The following is a 17,658-nucleotide window of genomic DNA, read 5'->3' as shown; positions in this document are numbered from 1 at the left end:
TGGGAAAGCCCATAATTAAGACCCTTGTCATCATAGCTCCCTGATCATCACACTTTGCTTTGATACATACTAATTGGGAAGCTTGTAAGCTGATGAGTGAGCAGCACTTAACCCTCTTGCATTCTCACTCAGTGCTAACGGTGACTTTAATGTAGGTCCTGATAGTACCCAAGGGAACAGCACATGTTACTATGAAGAGCAGATGTCATCTATGCACTCCAGTACATTTTCTGTTGGTGTGGCTTCTCTGTAACCCCTCCACACTGACTACAGCCTTTATTTTTTTTTAGTGTTATTTGGGAGAAAATACGATACTTGTCTGCCTTGAGGTCAGTGCGACAGCAAAAAGTTTCAATACTGTGTGCTTTTAACAGGGAGGTGCTGTATGATTAAGGCATATTAATAGAACCTCATCGCATCAGTCAGTTTTTGGTGACAGAGCACAAATGTCAATTTTCAGTCTGTGAAAGATATTCCTTCTGATTTTTGCCAATGCAAATATTTAATCAAGTCATAATGTCTATGGACTTGTTTCACTTCTACCTACTGCACATTGTATGGTGTGTTGCTGTGCACCAATCTTAAAATCAGATTTAGGGAGGTGTAACTCTGGACGGAATGAGAGACGTCAGATAATACCAGACTAAATTTACACTGCATTTTACTGGATAAAGTTAAAAAAACCAGAGACTGAGAGAATTGCACTATGTTGACAAACACATGATTTGGTTTTGAGCACAATACCTGTGATAAAGTACGACAAAGAAGACTATAAGTTTGGAACTGGAGAAAGTGGATCAAACTCCTTAGAAGAGAGGAAGTGATGTGGGTGAGGATGGCTGTGTGTTGGGGGCAAAGCTGGGTTTGATGGCACAGTGTCTGGAGTATTAAGTGGAGATGCAACAGTAAAGCCATAAAATTGAAGTCAAATCACAATTGGTTTTGTGTGCATTGTCTAGAACACAATGTGAAGGATATTAAGTGAGGACAAAAGCTGAAATGTAGATGTCCTAAAATGCTGACTTCTGAGGAGATACAAAGAACGATATGGGAAAACGAGTCCTGTTTGTTTTGTCAGGACAGATGGCATTCAGTGGTTTTGATAGAGAAGTTTAAAAGTTATGAAGAAGTAAAGAAAGTACTTCGAAAGAAGTGGTTTTCCAAGAGGCCTGAGAGTCAGAGATATCTTTTGCTTTGAAGTTTGAGAGCCTGAGGAATGCATTATGAGCATTACTGGTGAAACCAAGACCATCAATGTTTAAGAATGGGCTCAAAAGTTAGCTAAAGGCTAATAAAATGGAACAAACCAATAGCATTATGACTGGTACTTTTTTCACACGAGAACCAGCTTGGATGTTTCAGTCCAATGGTTTGGTTCTGATTAGTGATGAATTAAATGGAAATTGTCTTGATGTCCACTAAAATGTTAGACATTTCCATTAATAACCTTGCATTTCTTTAATTTTATCTGTGTAGCTCTTGCCTCTCGTTGTTTACAGCTTATTGTGCACTACATTCCCAAAATTAGGCTGCACTTTGAAGCTCGGCTACAGCCAAAGCAATACAATATGCTGAGGCACTTTGATCACATCACAAAGGTAAAATTGTTAAGCATCTTCTAAAGCATAATGTGTTAAATATGAACTTGATATTAGATGGAATTAGTTATAAGAAAATTATTTACAACTGTTTATCCTTGGATTTGATTAATGAAGAGCATTGGAAAAGCTGAAAGACTTTTCTGAGCTACACACTTGCACTTTCTAATTTTGCATTTTTCACGTTATATTATTCGGTTGACCTGGCCGACAATTACATTCTCCACTTTGATATGCTGCTGAACAATTTATTCTAATTTTAGTTTCCACTCATCTACAATTTTATCCCCTTGTTCAATAGAATAATAATAATTATTAAGATGTAACTTCTATAATAATTTATTATTTTAATGGCTGAATTTGATCCTATACTAATCATGTTATTTCCCAGTGCTTCAAGCTTTTCTTAAGATTGTGGTCAGTCTATTTGTTCTTGTCTGTACACGTCATTTGCAAAGTTTAATAATAAATATCTCATGGAGAATGCAACAAGTACCAAGTGTGATTTGGCTAATGCATTGTACTTTACATAATTTTAGTCATCTCAGTAGTTCAGATTTCTACTTTTTAATTGCTTTCTCACATTGTGCATTAAAAATAATGTATGTATCTAGGGTTCCCCATGATAATTCGGTACTTTTCCTTGTGACATAGTTTTGTTGATCCGTACCCCATTCTTGAGTGTGTAGATTGCATCAGTTGACAGTCTTCACAGTGAAGGTGATGCAGAATGACAGATTTTCCAGGCATCTATCTAATTGTGTAATAGTCTTGAATTATATTGCAAATATTTAGTTCACCTTGATCATTTGTGGATTAACAGCTATCAGTAATTTTTAAGCTTGGGTCTAGATTGTTTCTTCATGAAACTCCTGATCCATTGGGACAAGAAGCAATTGTTTAGAAGAGATGCATTTGCTGAATCTGCCCCTTCACTTGCAGTGCATTGTATCCAGTTTAAAGTTGGTGAATTGAAATTTTCCATAATTATAACTTACCTATCCCTTACTCATCACGTGACCAATGGGAATTGCATTGTGTAACAAGAGCTTCTGAGCTAATTCTGACCTTCATGTATTGATCGTTTCCAGCAAGACTATTCATTCTGTGTCTTTCCCTATATTAGTTAAATTAATTTCACATTTCACGTTTCTCATTGAATAATATGTCATGTTGCCTGTCAACTGTTTTTTCCTTTTGATGGAATCCTGAAAAATTGTGCAAAATTATTTGCTGAAAGATGTAAAGTTGATTCTTTTTTGGTATAGAGTTAGGAAGGGAGAAAAACATTACATGCAATCAGGAATAGGAAAAGGCTTTGGAAAGCAATGAAGTTTTGAGAGACTACGAGTAACACTCTGATATCACTTGAGATTTTTCTCCAGGTTCACTGCAGTTAATGGTCTCTGAGCTGTTGAGAAGTATTTACTGCTTTGAAATCAAGGTCAAAGTATTAGTACTGAGTTTGAGTTGTTTATGAGATCAGCCGCTGCTGCGGTTTCCGATGACTGCACTGCAGTAGGGAAATATTACTTTCCTTTCACTGCAGATTATCATTAATTTTCCATGCTCTTTGTCTCCTGTCTGTGCTCTTGTTGAGGAAGTTGAAATAAATGCAGTATACCTGTAGTTCTCATAGACCCCTGCATGTGTTAACATTCTACCATTTTAAATTTATCTAAAATCTAAGCAGCATTGGATGTTCTGACCTCTTTCAACAAAACAGAAAGTTAGGCCCACTGTGTAGCTAGTTCTGATGCATACGGTATCTGTGTATGTAAAATAAGTGCAAACTTTTTTTTGTTTTTAAGGATTATAATGACCATATATCTGAGATTTTGGCAAAGCTTGTTGCAATCATGGATAGCCTCTGTGACAAAACATTGTCTAAGGTAAAATTAGCAACTTTAGTTTTCTGGATGTATTTTTGTTATGTTCAAGAATCTACTGTCTGCTTTGATTCTAATTAGATATTATTTAAACCAAGTCCTGGACTGCAGAGGTTCCTGACACTTGTTCACCACCCCCATCACCACCTTCTGCAGGGTGTTTTGGATTGGGGGCCATAATTCTGCAGCAACCAGTGACTCCCACATCCTGTGAAAGAATACAATAAAGAAATTGAAATATGTTCATGTTTCTCTTTTGTTACAGGGTGCATCAGTTATGACATTCTGGTCAGACTTGGTATTTCTAATTTGTTTTCTCCTTTAGCTGACAGGGCCATCAGTGAATCTGCTTCACGATTACTCCCATTTCTGTTAGGCACTTGGCTGTTATGGCCAGTGAGGTTTTGCTGTAATTGCAGCTTACTTTCCTTCCTTCTCAAGTGTTAGGTGATTTTCAGGAGGTTCTGGGCTCTTTGGGGTGATATGGAAGGTGGGTAATGAGGATGTGTGGTAAAAGCTGTATTAATGAGCAAGAACCTGGAGTGTTAGTGCACCCTGTGGCAGTACAGTTTGGGGGTGGGGGGCGATGAGGGTGAAAAATCTAGTATTTGTTCTTTGAAAGTGCGCAGCGCTGACAAGGTTGCAGTTGGCGGTGAACTGCCTCGAACTCTTGCAGTCCTCCATGTGGGAGGTGAGGTTGGACAGATTGAAGGGGGTAGAAAGACTGGGAATTGATGTGATCTGGGCTGTTGTGGGGAGTGGGGTTTGAAATCACTGAGGATAAAGAAGCGTTTGCCCAAATTTCCCTTCGGAGAATGTCCAATCAGCAATGGCAGGTAAAGATTGTGAATGAGAGCTGGTAACGTTTTCCTCCAACTCTACAATATCTTTGTGTCTGAATCCTTGAGAAATATTTTGTTATTTTGGTATGATTGAATAGTGTCACTGCAATGAGATTGAGTGCAAGATTCTACGATGCAGGATGACTATGCAGGAAATTCAGTCCAAGGATTGAGCTTTGCTGTCTTCTAATGACTAATGGAAGTAAAAATTCTGTGGGCAGGAAAAGTAAAAACACTTCCGCAATGAGAAAGGAAGTTGCAGTAAACTGGAGGATTACAGAATAATTGCACATAGACTGGGAGAAACGTTTACATAATGTATACTGGAAAAACCGGCTAATTTTTCCTTTCAAATCTGAGAGTTTAACAAATCTGAGAGTTAATTAGATTATTTCAATTCCATGGTCCTGTATCCTTAGACATGGTAAATTTGCATTAACTTGAGAGTGACGGTTCTGTTTGTATTTTGCCTACAGTATGAAGTGAAAGCGCCAGTACCATCGGCTTGTTTCCGAAATGTCTGCAAACAAACAGCTAAAATGCACGAAGCTATACATGACGTCTTACCTGCAGAACAAACACAGGTCAGTCACTTTTCGGTAGTCAGTGTATCTATTCTACAACAAAATGTTGTACATCACAACAGCTCATAAAATAAGAGCATAACAAATGGTTCATTTCTGACAAGAAGAAGCAAGATTTAATTATTGTTTTATTACTTTACACAATTTACAAAGTGTTGTATTGGTCTATTAGTTCCTGCTGGATGCCAGAATTTAAATAGTTGATTCATTTTCCCTAATGATGGTGACACTCCACTGATGGAGCTCTGCTGTTAAATCTGTGATGGACTCTAGCATTTTCCCCATCATCAATGTCAAATTAACTGCTCTATAATTCCCTTTTCTCTTTCCACCACCTTTTTAAAATAATGCGGTCACATTAGCTACCATCTAATCCATAGGATCTGTTTGAATCTGTAAAATCTTGAAAGATGATCACCAACGCATACACTATTTGTAGGGCCACTTCCTTAAATACTCTGGGATGTAGGTTACCTGTCCCTGGGGATTTATTGGCCTCCACCAATATTGCCACACAGTGGCTTAGTGATTGGCACTGCAGCCTCACAGCGCCAGGGACCCAGGTTCAATTCCAGCCTCGGGCCACCGTCTGTGTCTAGTTTGCTCATTCTCCCTGTGTCTGCATGGGTTTCCTCCGGATGCTCCGGTTTCCTCCCACTGTCCAAAGATGTGCAGGCTTGGTGGATTGGCCATGCTAAATTGCCCGTAGTATTCAGGGATCAGATGAACATAGAACATTACAGCACAGTACAGGCCCTTTGGCCCTCGCTGTTGTGCCGACCTGTCATACCAATCTGAAGCCCATCTAACCTACACTATTCCATGTACGTCCATATGCTTATCCAATGACGACTTAAATGTACCTAAAATTGGCGAATCTACTACCGTTGCAAGCAAAGCGTTCCATTCCCTTACTACTCTCTGAGTAAAGAAACTACCTCTGACATCTGTCTTATATCTTTCACCCCTCAATTTAAAGCTATGCCCCCTCGTGCTCGCCGTCACCATCCTAGGAAAAAGGCTCTCCCTATCCACCCTATCTAACCCTCTGATTATTTTATATGTCTCAATTAAGTCACCTCTCAACCTTCTTCTCTCTAATGAAAACAGCCTCAAGTCCCTCAGCCTTTCCTCGTAAGACCTTCCCTCCATACCAGGCAACATCCTAGTAAATCTCCTCTGCACCCTTTCCAAAGCTTCCACATCTTTCTTATAATGCGATGACCAGAACTGTACACAATACTCCAAGTGCGGCCGCACCAGAGCTTTGTACAGCTTCACCATAACCTCTTGGTTCCGGAACTCGATCCCTCTATTAATAAAAGCTAAAACACTGTATGCCTTCTTAACAGCCCTGTCAACCTGGGTGGCAACTTTCAAGGATCTGTGTACATGGACATCGAGATCTCTCTGCTCATCTACACTGCTAAGAATCTTACCATTAGCCCAGTACTTTGCCTTCTGGTTATTCCTACCAAAGTGCATCACCTCTCACTTGTCTGCATTAAACTTCATTTGCCACCTCTCAGCCCAGCTCTGCAGCTTATCTATGTCTCTCTGCAACCTACAGCATCCTTCGTCACTATCCACAATTCCACCGACCTTAGTGTCGTCTGCAAATTTACTAACCCATCCTTCTACGCCCTCATCCAGGTCATTTATAAAAATGACAAACAGCAGTGGACCCAACACTGACCCTTGCGGTACACCACTAGTAACTGGTCTCCAGGATGAACATTTCCCATCAGCTACCACCCTCTGTCTTCTTTCAGCAAGCCAATTTCCGATCCAAACTGCTATATCTCCCACAATTCCATTCCTCCAAGTTTTGTACAATAGCCTACTGTGGGGAACCTTATCGAACACCTTGCTGAAATCCATGTATACCAGATCAACCGGTTTACTCTCATCTACCTGTTTGGTCACCTTCTCAAAGAACTCAATAAGGTTTGTGAGGCTCGACCTTCCCTTCACAAAACCGTGCTGACTACCCCTAATCAATTTATTCTTTTCTAGATGATTATAAATCCTATCCCTTATAGCCTTTTCCAACACTTTACCAACAACTGAGGTAAGGCTCACTGGTCTATAATTACCAGGGTTGTCTGTACTCCCCTTCTTGAACAGGGGAACCACATTTCCTATCCTCCAGTTGTCTGGCACTATTCCTGTAGACAATGATGAGTTAAAGATCAATGCCGAAGGCTCAACAATCTCCTCCCTGGCTTCCCAGAGGATCCGAGGATAAATCCCATCCGGCCCAGGGGACTTATCTATCTTCACCCTCTGAAGGATTTCTAATACCTCTTCCTTGTGAACCTCAATCCCACCTAGTCTAGTAGCCTGTATCTCAGTATTCTCCTCGACGACATTGTCATTTTCTAGAGTGAATACTGTTGAAAACTATTCATTTAGCGCTTCCGCTATCTCCTCTGACTCCACACACAACTTCCCACTACTATCCTTGATTGGGCCTAATCTTACTTTCGTCATTCTTTTATTCCTTAAATACCTATGTTGCAGATATTTATACACAGGTATGGAATAATGCATAGAAATTATACAGTACAGAAGAGGCCCTTTAGCCCATCAAATCTGTACTGACAGAAACTATTCTAAATCTACACTAGTAACCTGAGGCCATTTGTTTAGCATAGGTTTGTTCAATTGCAGAATTCCATAACACAACGTGGAGATAAGCTAAATGTTCTCATTTCTCATAAACAAGATTGGTATTTTTATTACAAAGTAAAAGCTGTCTCCATGTTTGCATTTACATTTTTCCAAATTAGCCATTTAAATGCACTTTGTTTGTAAGATTTAATTTCAGCAGTTGCGAATTCAGCCTAGTATGGCGCTGTAACAACTCTCACTATTCACAAGGAGGGCTGGTATGATGCATATTTTATCCTTGAGTTATTTGTGTATTTCTTGTCAGTACCTCACTCAGGATAATGCCTTACTCTGATGCAACACAGCACATGTCTGTAAGAAGATCTTACATTATGTATAAATCCACATTTCAAAACTGCTGCACACGTGACCTTTATCTGCAGATGAGTGTGTGATTTAACTTATGGAAAATTGCAGTGTGGGTAAAGAGAATTGATCTTCTGCCACCTACTTTCCCATTCCTTGGGACGTCAATGCTGCATGGGTTTACATTCTTTTGGGTGAGACCCACACTTCCAAAACAGGTAGTATCATGATGACCTCTGAAAGCTGTATAGTAGGAAAATGCATAATCACATTGAAAGGTTTGTGGAATCTGTAATTTTTTTTTTAATTTTTAACTTTCGTAAAGAGGTTTTGATAGTTTGCATCAATTGTAACCATTAAAATTTTCTTAGAAGGTGAAAAACACCAGTTTGTCACCAGCAGTCCTTGATGTGAAAACAGTACCAACATGATGGAAGTGAAGCAGACACAGAGAAGGGATAATAGCAGTGGGTGAACTGCACAGACACACAGAGAAAAGGAGAAAGCAGTCAGAAACAGAAAGAGGAAAACTGACTTGTGAGAAGAAGAGGCAGATCATTCCCAGAAAGTGTTTAGTTTTTCGGTTCGACAGAAAAAGAGACAGGAGCCCTTGATGGCTTTGAAGCTAGCGTCAAAGATCTAAAGTCCAGAAAACTGTGAACAGCTCAGGCTGCTGAAATGTTTTCTCAGAAGCAGACAAACTGTGAACTGGGATATTAATATTAATCAGTTATAGAGTCATACAGCACAGAAACAGACCCTTCAGTCCAACCTGTCCATGCTGACCATAATCCCAAACTAAACTAGTCCCACCTGCCTGCTCCTGGCCCATATCCCTCCAAACCTTTTCTATTCATCTATCTATTCAAATGTCTTTAAACTTTGTAATTGTGCCCACATCTACCACTTCCTCAGGAAGTTCATTCTAAATGGAAACCACCCTCTATGTAAGAATTTGCCTTTTATGTCTTGTTTAACTCTCTCTCCTCTCACCCTAAAAATGTGCTCCCTAAAAATCTTGAAATCCCCATCCAAGAGAAAACACCACCACCACCTCTATCTGTACCCCTTATTGTTTTATAAACTTCTATCAGGTAGCCTCCTATGTGCCAGTGAAAAATGTCCCAGCTTCTCCAGTCTTTTTTTCTAACTTAAACTCTTCATTCCTGGCAATATCCCGGTAAATCTCTTCTGAACCCTCTCCAGCTTAATAATATCCTTCCTATAACTGGACAACCAGAACTGGAAGTAGTATTCCAGAAGAGGCCTCACTAGTATCCTGTACATCCTTAACTTGACTTCCTAACTCCTATACTCAAAGGACTGAGCAATGAAGGTAAGCATGTCACCAGGAGAGCCTGTTTAGTCCACTGGTGCTCATATTTTTCAGAGATTCACAGGATGGGAGGCTATTATTCTGTCTATACTGACTCTCCAAATGAGCATTGTGACTTAGGGTCTTGTTAAATCAACACTTTCACTCAAATAGACATTGCCTGTATGATATAACCTACTAGAAGGGTAATCAACCCCAACCTTTAAATGACTGCGTCCTAGAAGTCTGAAAAGGAAGTGGCTACAAGTGATAGATGATATTTTGGAAAATATATGAAATATCTCTGTCTCTGCAAGTATTTCTTTGATAGCCTTGCTTCACAGATGAACTACCTGGTGTGACATTGACATACAGTTGAGACACAACGAGTATTCAATAAACCTGAATTAAGGAATTTCTTGGGCTGGAAATTCTTGCTAATCCTTCTCTGGTTATGGTGCATGTCGGGGGTGTGGGTGGGATGCTGCTGAGGGGCTGCAGCGTAAACGATGAAGCTGTCTGCAGATCTGTTAGCAAGTAGGAAGAGTTGTTAGGGTCTGAGCTACTATGGAGTGAATCAGTGATTTGAGGAGCGGCATAAAACTGAATAAAGTTCTTGCACCTCCCAGTTGCGAACCATTTCAACTCCCCCTCCCATTCCTTAGACGACATGTCCATCCTGGGCCTCCTGCTGTGCCACAACAATGCCACCCGTAGGTTGTAGGAACAGCAACTCATATTCCGCTTGGGAACCCTGCAGCCCAATGGTATCAATGTGGATTTCACCAGCCTCAAAATCTCCCCTCCCCGCACTGCATTCCAAAACCAGCCCAGCTCATCCCCGCCTCCCTAACCTGTTCTTCCTCTCACCTATCCCCTCCTCTCACCTCAAGCCGCACCTCCATTTCCTACCTTCTAACCTCATCCCACCCCCTTGACCTGTCCGTCCTCCCTGGACTGACCTATTCCCTCCCTACCTCCCCACCTATACGCTCCTCTCCACCTGTCTTCTCCTCTCCACCTATCTTCTTTTCTCTCCATCTTCAGTCCGCCACCCCTTCTCTCCCTATTTATTCCAGAACCCTCTCTCCATCCCCCTTTTCTGATGAAGGGTCTAGGCCCAAAACGTAAGCTTTTGTGCTCCTGAGATGCTGCTTGGCCTGCTGTGTTCACCCAACTCCACACCTTGTTATCTCTAAAATTCAAGTTCAACTGATGCACTATACTAATAACATAATTTCTGGGCATTCTGAATGTTGTTTCAGAACCTCGTAGAGATCAGGTGGTCAATAGCTAGTCCACAAAACAACTTTTAAACCCTTAAATTGCTGAAATATTCTAGGACTTCTCTGTCTTGGGCTGCCAATCAACTCAGTTATTTTAATAAAACTCCTTGACAGTGTCACTGCTTTAAAAATTCTCAGCTAATCACTAGGCATGATTTTCTATAACATTAGAGGAATTTGAGGTGTAGGAAACTGTCCGTCCCCTTTGCCTTTACCAGCTCTTTGAAAACTCTTGTTGTGCTCCCTTGCTGTTTCCCTATATCCTTGCAAATCATTTCCTTTTCCGGATTTCCAATTCCGTCTTGAAAGTTACAATCTATGTGTTGTAGTAAGTCATTTTTTTTTAGTTGTTTTAAATCAGTGTCAAAGCTGCGTGATAGTTTGAAGAAGAAATACTATAAAGCAATAGATTAAGAATCTTAAAAGTTGTTCTGGATTTAATGACCAATTCCATGTTATTAATAGTTGAAGTAGTATTGAAGTACTGCAGTTACAATAAGTTCTAAGGGAATTCAGAATCATTGCTGCTTACTGGGGCAAATGATGTGGAGGGGCTGGTGTTGGACTGGGGTGGACAAGGTCAGAGATCACACAACACCAGGTTATAGTCCAACAAGTTTGTATGAAAACACAAACTTTCAGAGTGTCGCTCCTTCATCAGGTGTTAAGTGTTACTGGGTCAAAGTGTCTACTTGACTTGAACTATTAGCACAAATTTCCTATTTGGCCTCCCAGTGGCCGTTCAGGAACATCCGCTGAATGCTGACCTGAAGATTGTGGCATTGGTTTTAAATGTGTCATTGTCCTTTGGTGAACTGCTTTAGGAATGTTTAACACAACAAATATCCATTGAGGGAGGTACGGCTCATCTCAAATATTATGCTGAGGATTTACTCAATTGTGTGACTCTATCTTTCTGCAAAAGATTTAACTTAGTATTCTTGACAGTAGTTATCGCTATAATACATACTACTTTTTATCTGTCTCCTTCCCCAGATGCTGTTTTTGAGAATCAATTCAAGTTTTAAACTTCACCTGAAGAGACAGCTAACACGTTTAAATGTTGTGAATGATGGAGGACCTTTGCATGGGTTTGTGCAGTTATGTTGCTTTGGAGGTGTCTGGTTTGACTCTAACTGATGATTGTTTGTTCCAGTTTGAGATGTGTTGTTTTTTCGAGTTTCAACTGAAACTTACTCATTTTTTTAAAGTGAATTTATTCTTGTGATGTAGACACTGCCGATTGGGACAGAATTCCTAGCTCATCCCATAATGTGCTCGAGAAGGTGGCAATGAGCTGCTTCTTGAACCTTATCCCATTGAGTGCAGCATCTGTCCGGAACCAATTCAATTGGCCAGTTTATAGAAATAACTAAAATACAATTTACTGCGTTACGGAAAAGTTCACCCATCTATTTGTGTGATAATTTGGTTTAGCTCAATTAGTGCAACTGAAAATGGATTTATCACAAAAAATAAATTCGTCAGTGTTGAGCTCAGCATCTGTTACAAACTAATTTTGAATGATTTACTCGTTATATTGGGATACCAGCCTTTGGTATTTAAGTAAATCCAAAGTAACGTTTGGAAAACTTTTAAAACATGCTGTTCAGCATCCTCGTACCCAAAGGAACCAACTTAATTCTTAGGGGTTCCTCATTGTAATGTCTTAATAAGAGGAGATGAAATTAAGAATTGACATTGAAGAGCATTATTTTTCTGGGTGTGTGAAGGTTGGCCATGGAGAGGTGTTGAGGTGACCTACATCCTGAGAGCAGATGTAGACCATTTTACTATTCAATAAGTTCGTGGCTGATATGAATGTGGTTTGATCTGCACTCTCCTCGCTGATAACAAGCCTGTGTAATTCAGTCTTGAATATATTCAACAAGCCAGCCTCTAGTGCTTGCTCTGGGAGTGCAGTGAACTCCGAGAAGGAATTCCTGCCTGTTTCTGTCTTAAATGGCAACTGTATTTTTAAACCACATCCTTTAATTCTAGATACACACAGAAAGACCAGCATGGACACAATGGGCTGAAGGAGCATTTTCCATGCTGTGAAACTCTAGGAAACATCCCTGTCAAACCAGCTGATGATTTTTTACATTTCAATAAGATCACCTCTTATTCTTGTAAACACCAGTGGGTAAACTCCTAGCCTACTCTGTGGAGCCTTTCAGCAGTTACTTCTGTTAACATCTGAATCTGAAATTCAACAGGGCCAGAGACTTGTCAAATGTTCGTGCTGATAATTTTTTTCTGTACCCTTTCCCTGGTTATTAGAATTGTTTAAAGTTCCCCGCTCCTGATCTAATTCTGATTTTCTATTATTTCTCTAATGTTCTTTGTGTCCACTGCACTGATAAAGATGTGAAATATTAGCTCATTTCCTTATTTACCGTCATTACTTTCTGAGACACTCTCTAAACTAACTTTCTGTTGATTCAATACAACCTTAACTTCTACCATTGGCCACAGAGAGAATATAGAGCAGTACGGCATAGTACAGGCCATTCGGCCCACTGTGTTGTGCCGACCTACTATCCCACTAAGATCAACCTACCCTGCATACCCTACGTTTTACTATCCTCCACGTGCCGATCCAAGAGTCGTTTAAACGTCTCTAAATTATCTGACTCCACTACCACTGCCGGCAGCACATTCCACACGCCCACCACGCTCTGTGTAAAGAACCTACCTCTGACATCTCCCCTATACCTTCCTCCAATCCCTTTAAAGTTACGCCCCTTGCAATAGTCATTTCCACCCTGGGAAAATGTCTCTGACTATCTACTCTATCTATGCCTCTCATCATCTTGTACACCTCTATCAAGTCACCTCTCATCCTCCTTCGCTCCGATGAGAGAAGCCCTAGCTCCCTCAGCCTTTCCTCATAAGACCTGCCCTCCATTCCAAGCAGCATCCTGGTTAATCTCCTCTCCACCCGCTCTAAAGCTTCCACATCTTTCGTATAATGAGGTGATCAGAACTGAACACAATACTCCAAGTGTGGTCTAACCAGGGTTTTATAGAGCTGCAGCTTAACCTCACTGCTCTTAAACTCAGTTCCCCTGCCAATGAAAGCCAACACACCATACGCCTTCTTTACAACCCAATCAACTTGGGTAGCAACTTTGAAGGATCTATGGACGTGGACCCCAAAATCCCTCTGTTCGTCCACACTGCCGAGAATCCTGCCATTAACCCTGTATTTGACATTCAAATTCACCCTTCCAAGATGAATCAGATGTGTGCATCCTTCCCTTAGAATCTTTTTTTCTCACTCAAATCCTTTCTTAGTATTCCGAGATATATCTTTAAAAGTCTGCCACTGTTTCTACAAAATTTATCCCTTAACCTAATTTCCCTGTTTGTTCTAGCCAGCTCAGGCTTTGCATTAGTTTAAAACACCTGAGAGTGATCCACTTTCTGTCCCTCGAAGTGAATGAAAACATGGTCATTTTATGAAGTCTGCTCCCTCTGAGTGCCTTTACAATGCCCTCATAATTAATCCTGTCTCATTCACATGACCTGATCTAGTGCAACATGATCTCCAGTCAACCCTAGAACACACTGCTCCAGGAAACTGTCTCCAACACACATTATGAACACACCATCCAAGCTGCCCTCGCTAACTTGTCCTGTTTCTCACATATAGATTAAAATCAGCCCTGATTATTGTGGTAATTTTCTCACAAGTGAAGTGAGAGGAGTCACTCTAAGATTTATTATTGAACAATGTACTAGCTGTGGGAATTGTATACAGGCAGGATGATCAGGAATTTAATTTGTTTTATCTGCAGGCTAGTTGCTTCAGATCTTGCTTTTTACACTGGAAACATCCAAGCATTAAAAGGCCTTGAGGATTTGGACGTTAATGTGATAGAAATTTGGGAACCGAAGAGGTGACATTGTGAAGAACGCTACCCTGCACACAAAGGTATCTCATGATGATCCTAGGGTTTTCTACCCTGAGAATCGTAATGACAGTCCTTCACTGAAACCACATCTCGAAAGACCAAGTTGGGAAGAGTGCTGCTGCAAATGTCCTTGTGATGGCAGGGATCAACTAATCAGTCATCATTTTTCAAACCTTTCAACCTAGGCTCAAGTTTCTGTGGACCAAATGCAGGACTGTACATGACCTCTGGCTTTACTGGAAGACAGACTTTGTAGCACTAAACGATGCTTTGCATCAGATTATTTGTATGTTAAACCTCATGTGCAATCATAACACTATATGTTTAAAAAAAGCATAGCTAATGATGGTACCGTTTATAAAATACCTTTTAAACAGTTGTAAATTCTTGCAACATTAACAATTCATAAAAATGGATTGGTTGTTTCTTATCCATGTGGGGTTGCTAATTATCTAGGAGCTTTATTTTTTTACAGACCTTTCTATGGATTTTAAAAATCTTTTGGAGTGGTGGTTGCACATCAGATGTACATTTTCCTGGACCCCACAGCTTGCTGATAACCCAACTTTAAAATCAAAGTATTTCAGGGTTTATTTTTAACTACTCTGTCATCAGTGCACCTGTGTTAAAACAACAGAAGTCAGCAATTATGTTATATTTGTAATAAAAGCTTATTTCCCTGTTTGGGGCACATTAACAAATTTTCTTTTGTCGAATGGCAGCTTCTAGTTTCTCTTTGGAAGTATGTGCTTACAGGAAGTATTTTGTTTAAAATGCCTCACTGGGTTTTTATGTAATGGTTTGATTAAAATGTGCTTATTTTATCTGTTTCGGACCTTTCCATAAAATTGTGTTGGATTGAGGTTATTTTCTGTCAGTTGTGTGGGAGGTTTGCACCATTGGTAATCAGAGTCAGCAGTAAATGCCTACAATACAGTCAAGTGCCTCAGCTGATTTCTGTTACAGCGCAACAAGCTACAGTTTGGGCTGTGAGGAGTGAGGTCCTTATTTTCTGAGAGTGCCTAATAAAACATTGGTGGCACTGAAGACTAACCATATCTCCATTAGTGTTGCTATTACAAATTAATTTAAATCCAAGCTTGCTGAGGGGTTTATTGATATCTAATAGTAATATTTCTCCAATCCTGATGTTTTTAATTTGAAATCTCAAAATAAAAGTTACATGGAAGTTATTTAGTTTTGATTTTTGTTTTGCAGTTTTGTAACAAGATGATTTTTCGTTCCCACTTTGAATATACAAGTTTTCGTAGTCTGCAAATCTCTGATTTGATAATTAAAATTGCCTGACCAGTATTTACATAGCAAGAAACTAAGTTTACTTCCTCTTCAAGTCTGCAATCTGACCTTTGGTTTGGGGTGTCATGGTGGCTCAGTGGTTAGCACTGCAGCCTCACAGCACCAGGGACCTGGGTTCGATTCCAGCCTCGGGCGACTGGAGTTTGCATTTTCTCCCTGTGTCTGTGTGGGTTTCCTCCGGGTGCTCCGGTTTCCTCCTACAGTCCAAAGATGTGCAGGCCAGGTGGATCGGCCATGCTAAATTGCCCGTAGTGTTCAGTGGTGTGTGGGTTATAGGGGGATGGGTCTGGGTGGGATTCTTCAAGAGGCAGTGTGGACTTGTTGGGCCACAGGGCCTGTTTCCACACTGTAGGGAATCCAATCTAATCTACCAGACTGGAAATAAAGTTCAGTGCTCAAGTTAAGAGTTCATTTATAATTACACATTCAGAAATGAACATGGGAACAGGCCCTTTGGCCCATCATGTCTGTGCTGACCATGATGCTATTCTAACTAACCCCACCTGCCTGTATATGGCCCATTTCCCTCTATCCCCTGCCTGCTCTTGTGTGTGTGTGTGTGTCTAACAGCTGTTTCAAAGTTGTCTTCACCACTTTCTCTGGCAGCATGTACCAAGCAAATACCACCCTGTCTTTTAAAAACAAACTTTGCTCACACATCTTCTTTAAACTTACCCGCTCTCACCTTAAACCTGCGTCCCCTTGTATTTGGCATTTGCATCCTGGGAAAAAGGATCAGACTCTCCACTTTATCCATGCTTGTCATAATTTTCTGCACTTCTATCCGGTCACCCCTCAAGCCCTGCTCCAGTGAAAGAAAACCCAAGTTTGACCGGTCGCTCTTTACAACTAACACTCCAATCCAGGCAGCATTGTGGTCGACCTTTTTTTTTTGCACCCTCTCCAAAGCCTCCATTCTTCCTATAGTGTGGTGACCAGGACTGCACACAATACTCAAAATGTGGTCTAATTAAAGTTTTATACAGCTGCAACATGACTTGCCAACTTCTATACTCAGTGCCTTGACTGATGAAGGCCAGCATGCCAAATGCCTTCTTTACCACCTTACCCACTTGTGCTGCCATTTTCAGGGAGCGATGAACTTGCAGCCCAAAAACCCTCTGTATAACAATGCTCCTAAAGGGTATTGCTGTTTGCTGTATACTTTCCTTTTGCATTTGACCTCTCAAAATGCATCGCTTCAACTTGTGCTCAGCTTTGCAAAACATCTATATCCTGCTGTATCTGTTCACAACCTTCCTTACTCCTGTCAGCTTTACCATTTTTTGTGTTTACCAATGTCTGTTTAAACTGAGGGGTGGCAGACATGGGACAGATGTTAGAGGTAGGTTCTTCACTCAGAGCAGGAAGGGCGTGGAATTCGCTGCCTGCAACAGTAGTAGACTCGCCAAGTTGAAGGGCATTTAGATGGTCATTGGATAAACATGTGGATGATAATGAAATAATGTATAGGTTAGACGGACCTCAGTTTGGTTTCACAGGTTGGCGCAGATCGAGGGCCGAACGGCCTGTACTGCGCTGTAATGTTCTATGTCCAGTCTTTGTGGCCAAACAGCAAAGTGAACTGCTGACTTGTAGGTGGCTGAAAGCTTAATGTGAAAAGCTATTTCAATTTTAATCTCGTCGGAAATCTATCGTGATGTGGCTCCGGTTTTCATGTGATGTGTCAGGGGACAGTCTCTCTGCTGATATTGACCTCATCATCAACCCAGTCGACCATCTGAAGTTTAAATTGCTTTTAAAAATGCATTCCAGAAGGATTCCAAAAAGTGATTAATCAATAAGTTAGATTTTGTGAATTTTTGTTTTCAATGCAAATTCCTATAGAGGCTGCTGGTTTTCATATTCTCAATTGCCAAGTAAAAGCCCCGTGCCCAAAGCTACTAAATATGTCAACATTTAAGTGA

At 40.5% G+C, this 17,658-nt stretch overlaps 1 protein-coding gene across 4 annotated transcripts in view; it reads left to right on the top strand.

Moving 5' to 3' along the window:
- The window catches only part of vps54 (VPS54 subunit of GARP complex), a 74,899-nt gene extending 59,658 nt beyond the window's left edge, over positions 1-15,241 (top strand). For all 4 annotated transcript variants that reach the window (XM_048536379.2, XM_048536377.2, XM_048536375.2 and 1 more), the window contains 5 exons: positions 1,477-1,598; positions 3,410-3,490; positions 4,806-4,913; positions 11,490-11,584; positions 14,297-15,241. In XM_048536379.2, coding sequence (XP_048392336.1) covers positions 1,477-1,598; positions 3,410-3,490; positions 4,806-4,913; positions 11,490-11,584; positions 14,297-14,402 — 512 coding nt within the window. In that variant the 3' untranslated portion in view covers positions 14,403-15,241. The remainder of the gene's footprint in view (positions 1-1,476; positions 1,599-3,409; positions 3,491-4,805; positions 4,914-11,489; positions 11,585-14,296) is intronic.
- Positions 15,242-17,658: the final 2,417 nt, after the last annotated feature.

Source organism: Stegostoma tigrinum, chromosome 9 (genome assembly GCF_030684315.1).
Source record: "Stegostoma tigrinum isolate sSteTig4 chromosome 9, sSteTig4.hap1, whole genome shotgun sequence".
NCBI classification, from domain to species: Eukaryota; Metazoa; Chordata; class Chondrichthyes; order Orectolobiformes; family Stegostomatidae; genus Stegostoma; species Stegostoma tigrinum.
The sequence above is the reverse complement of the archived record's forward strand: the minus strand, read 5'-3'. Positions and strand labels throughout refer to the sequence as shown.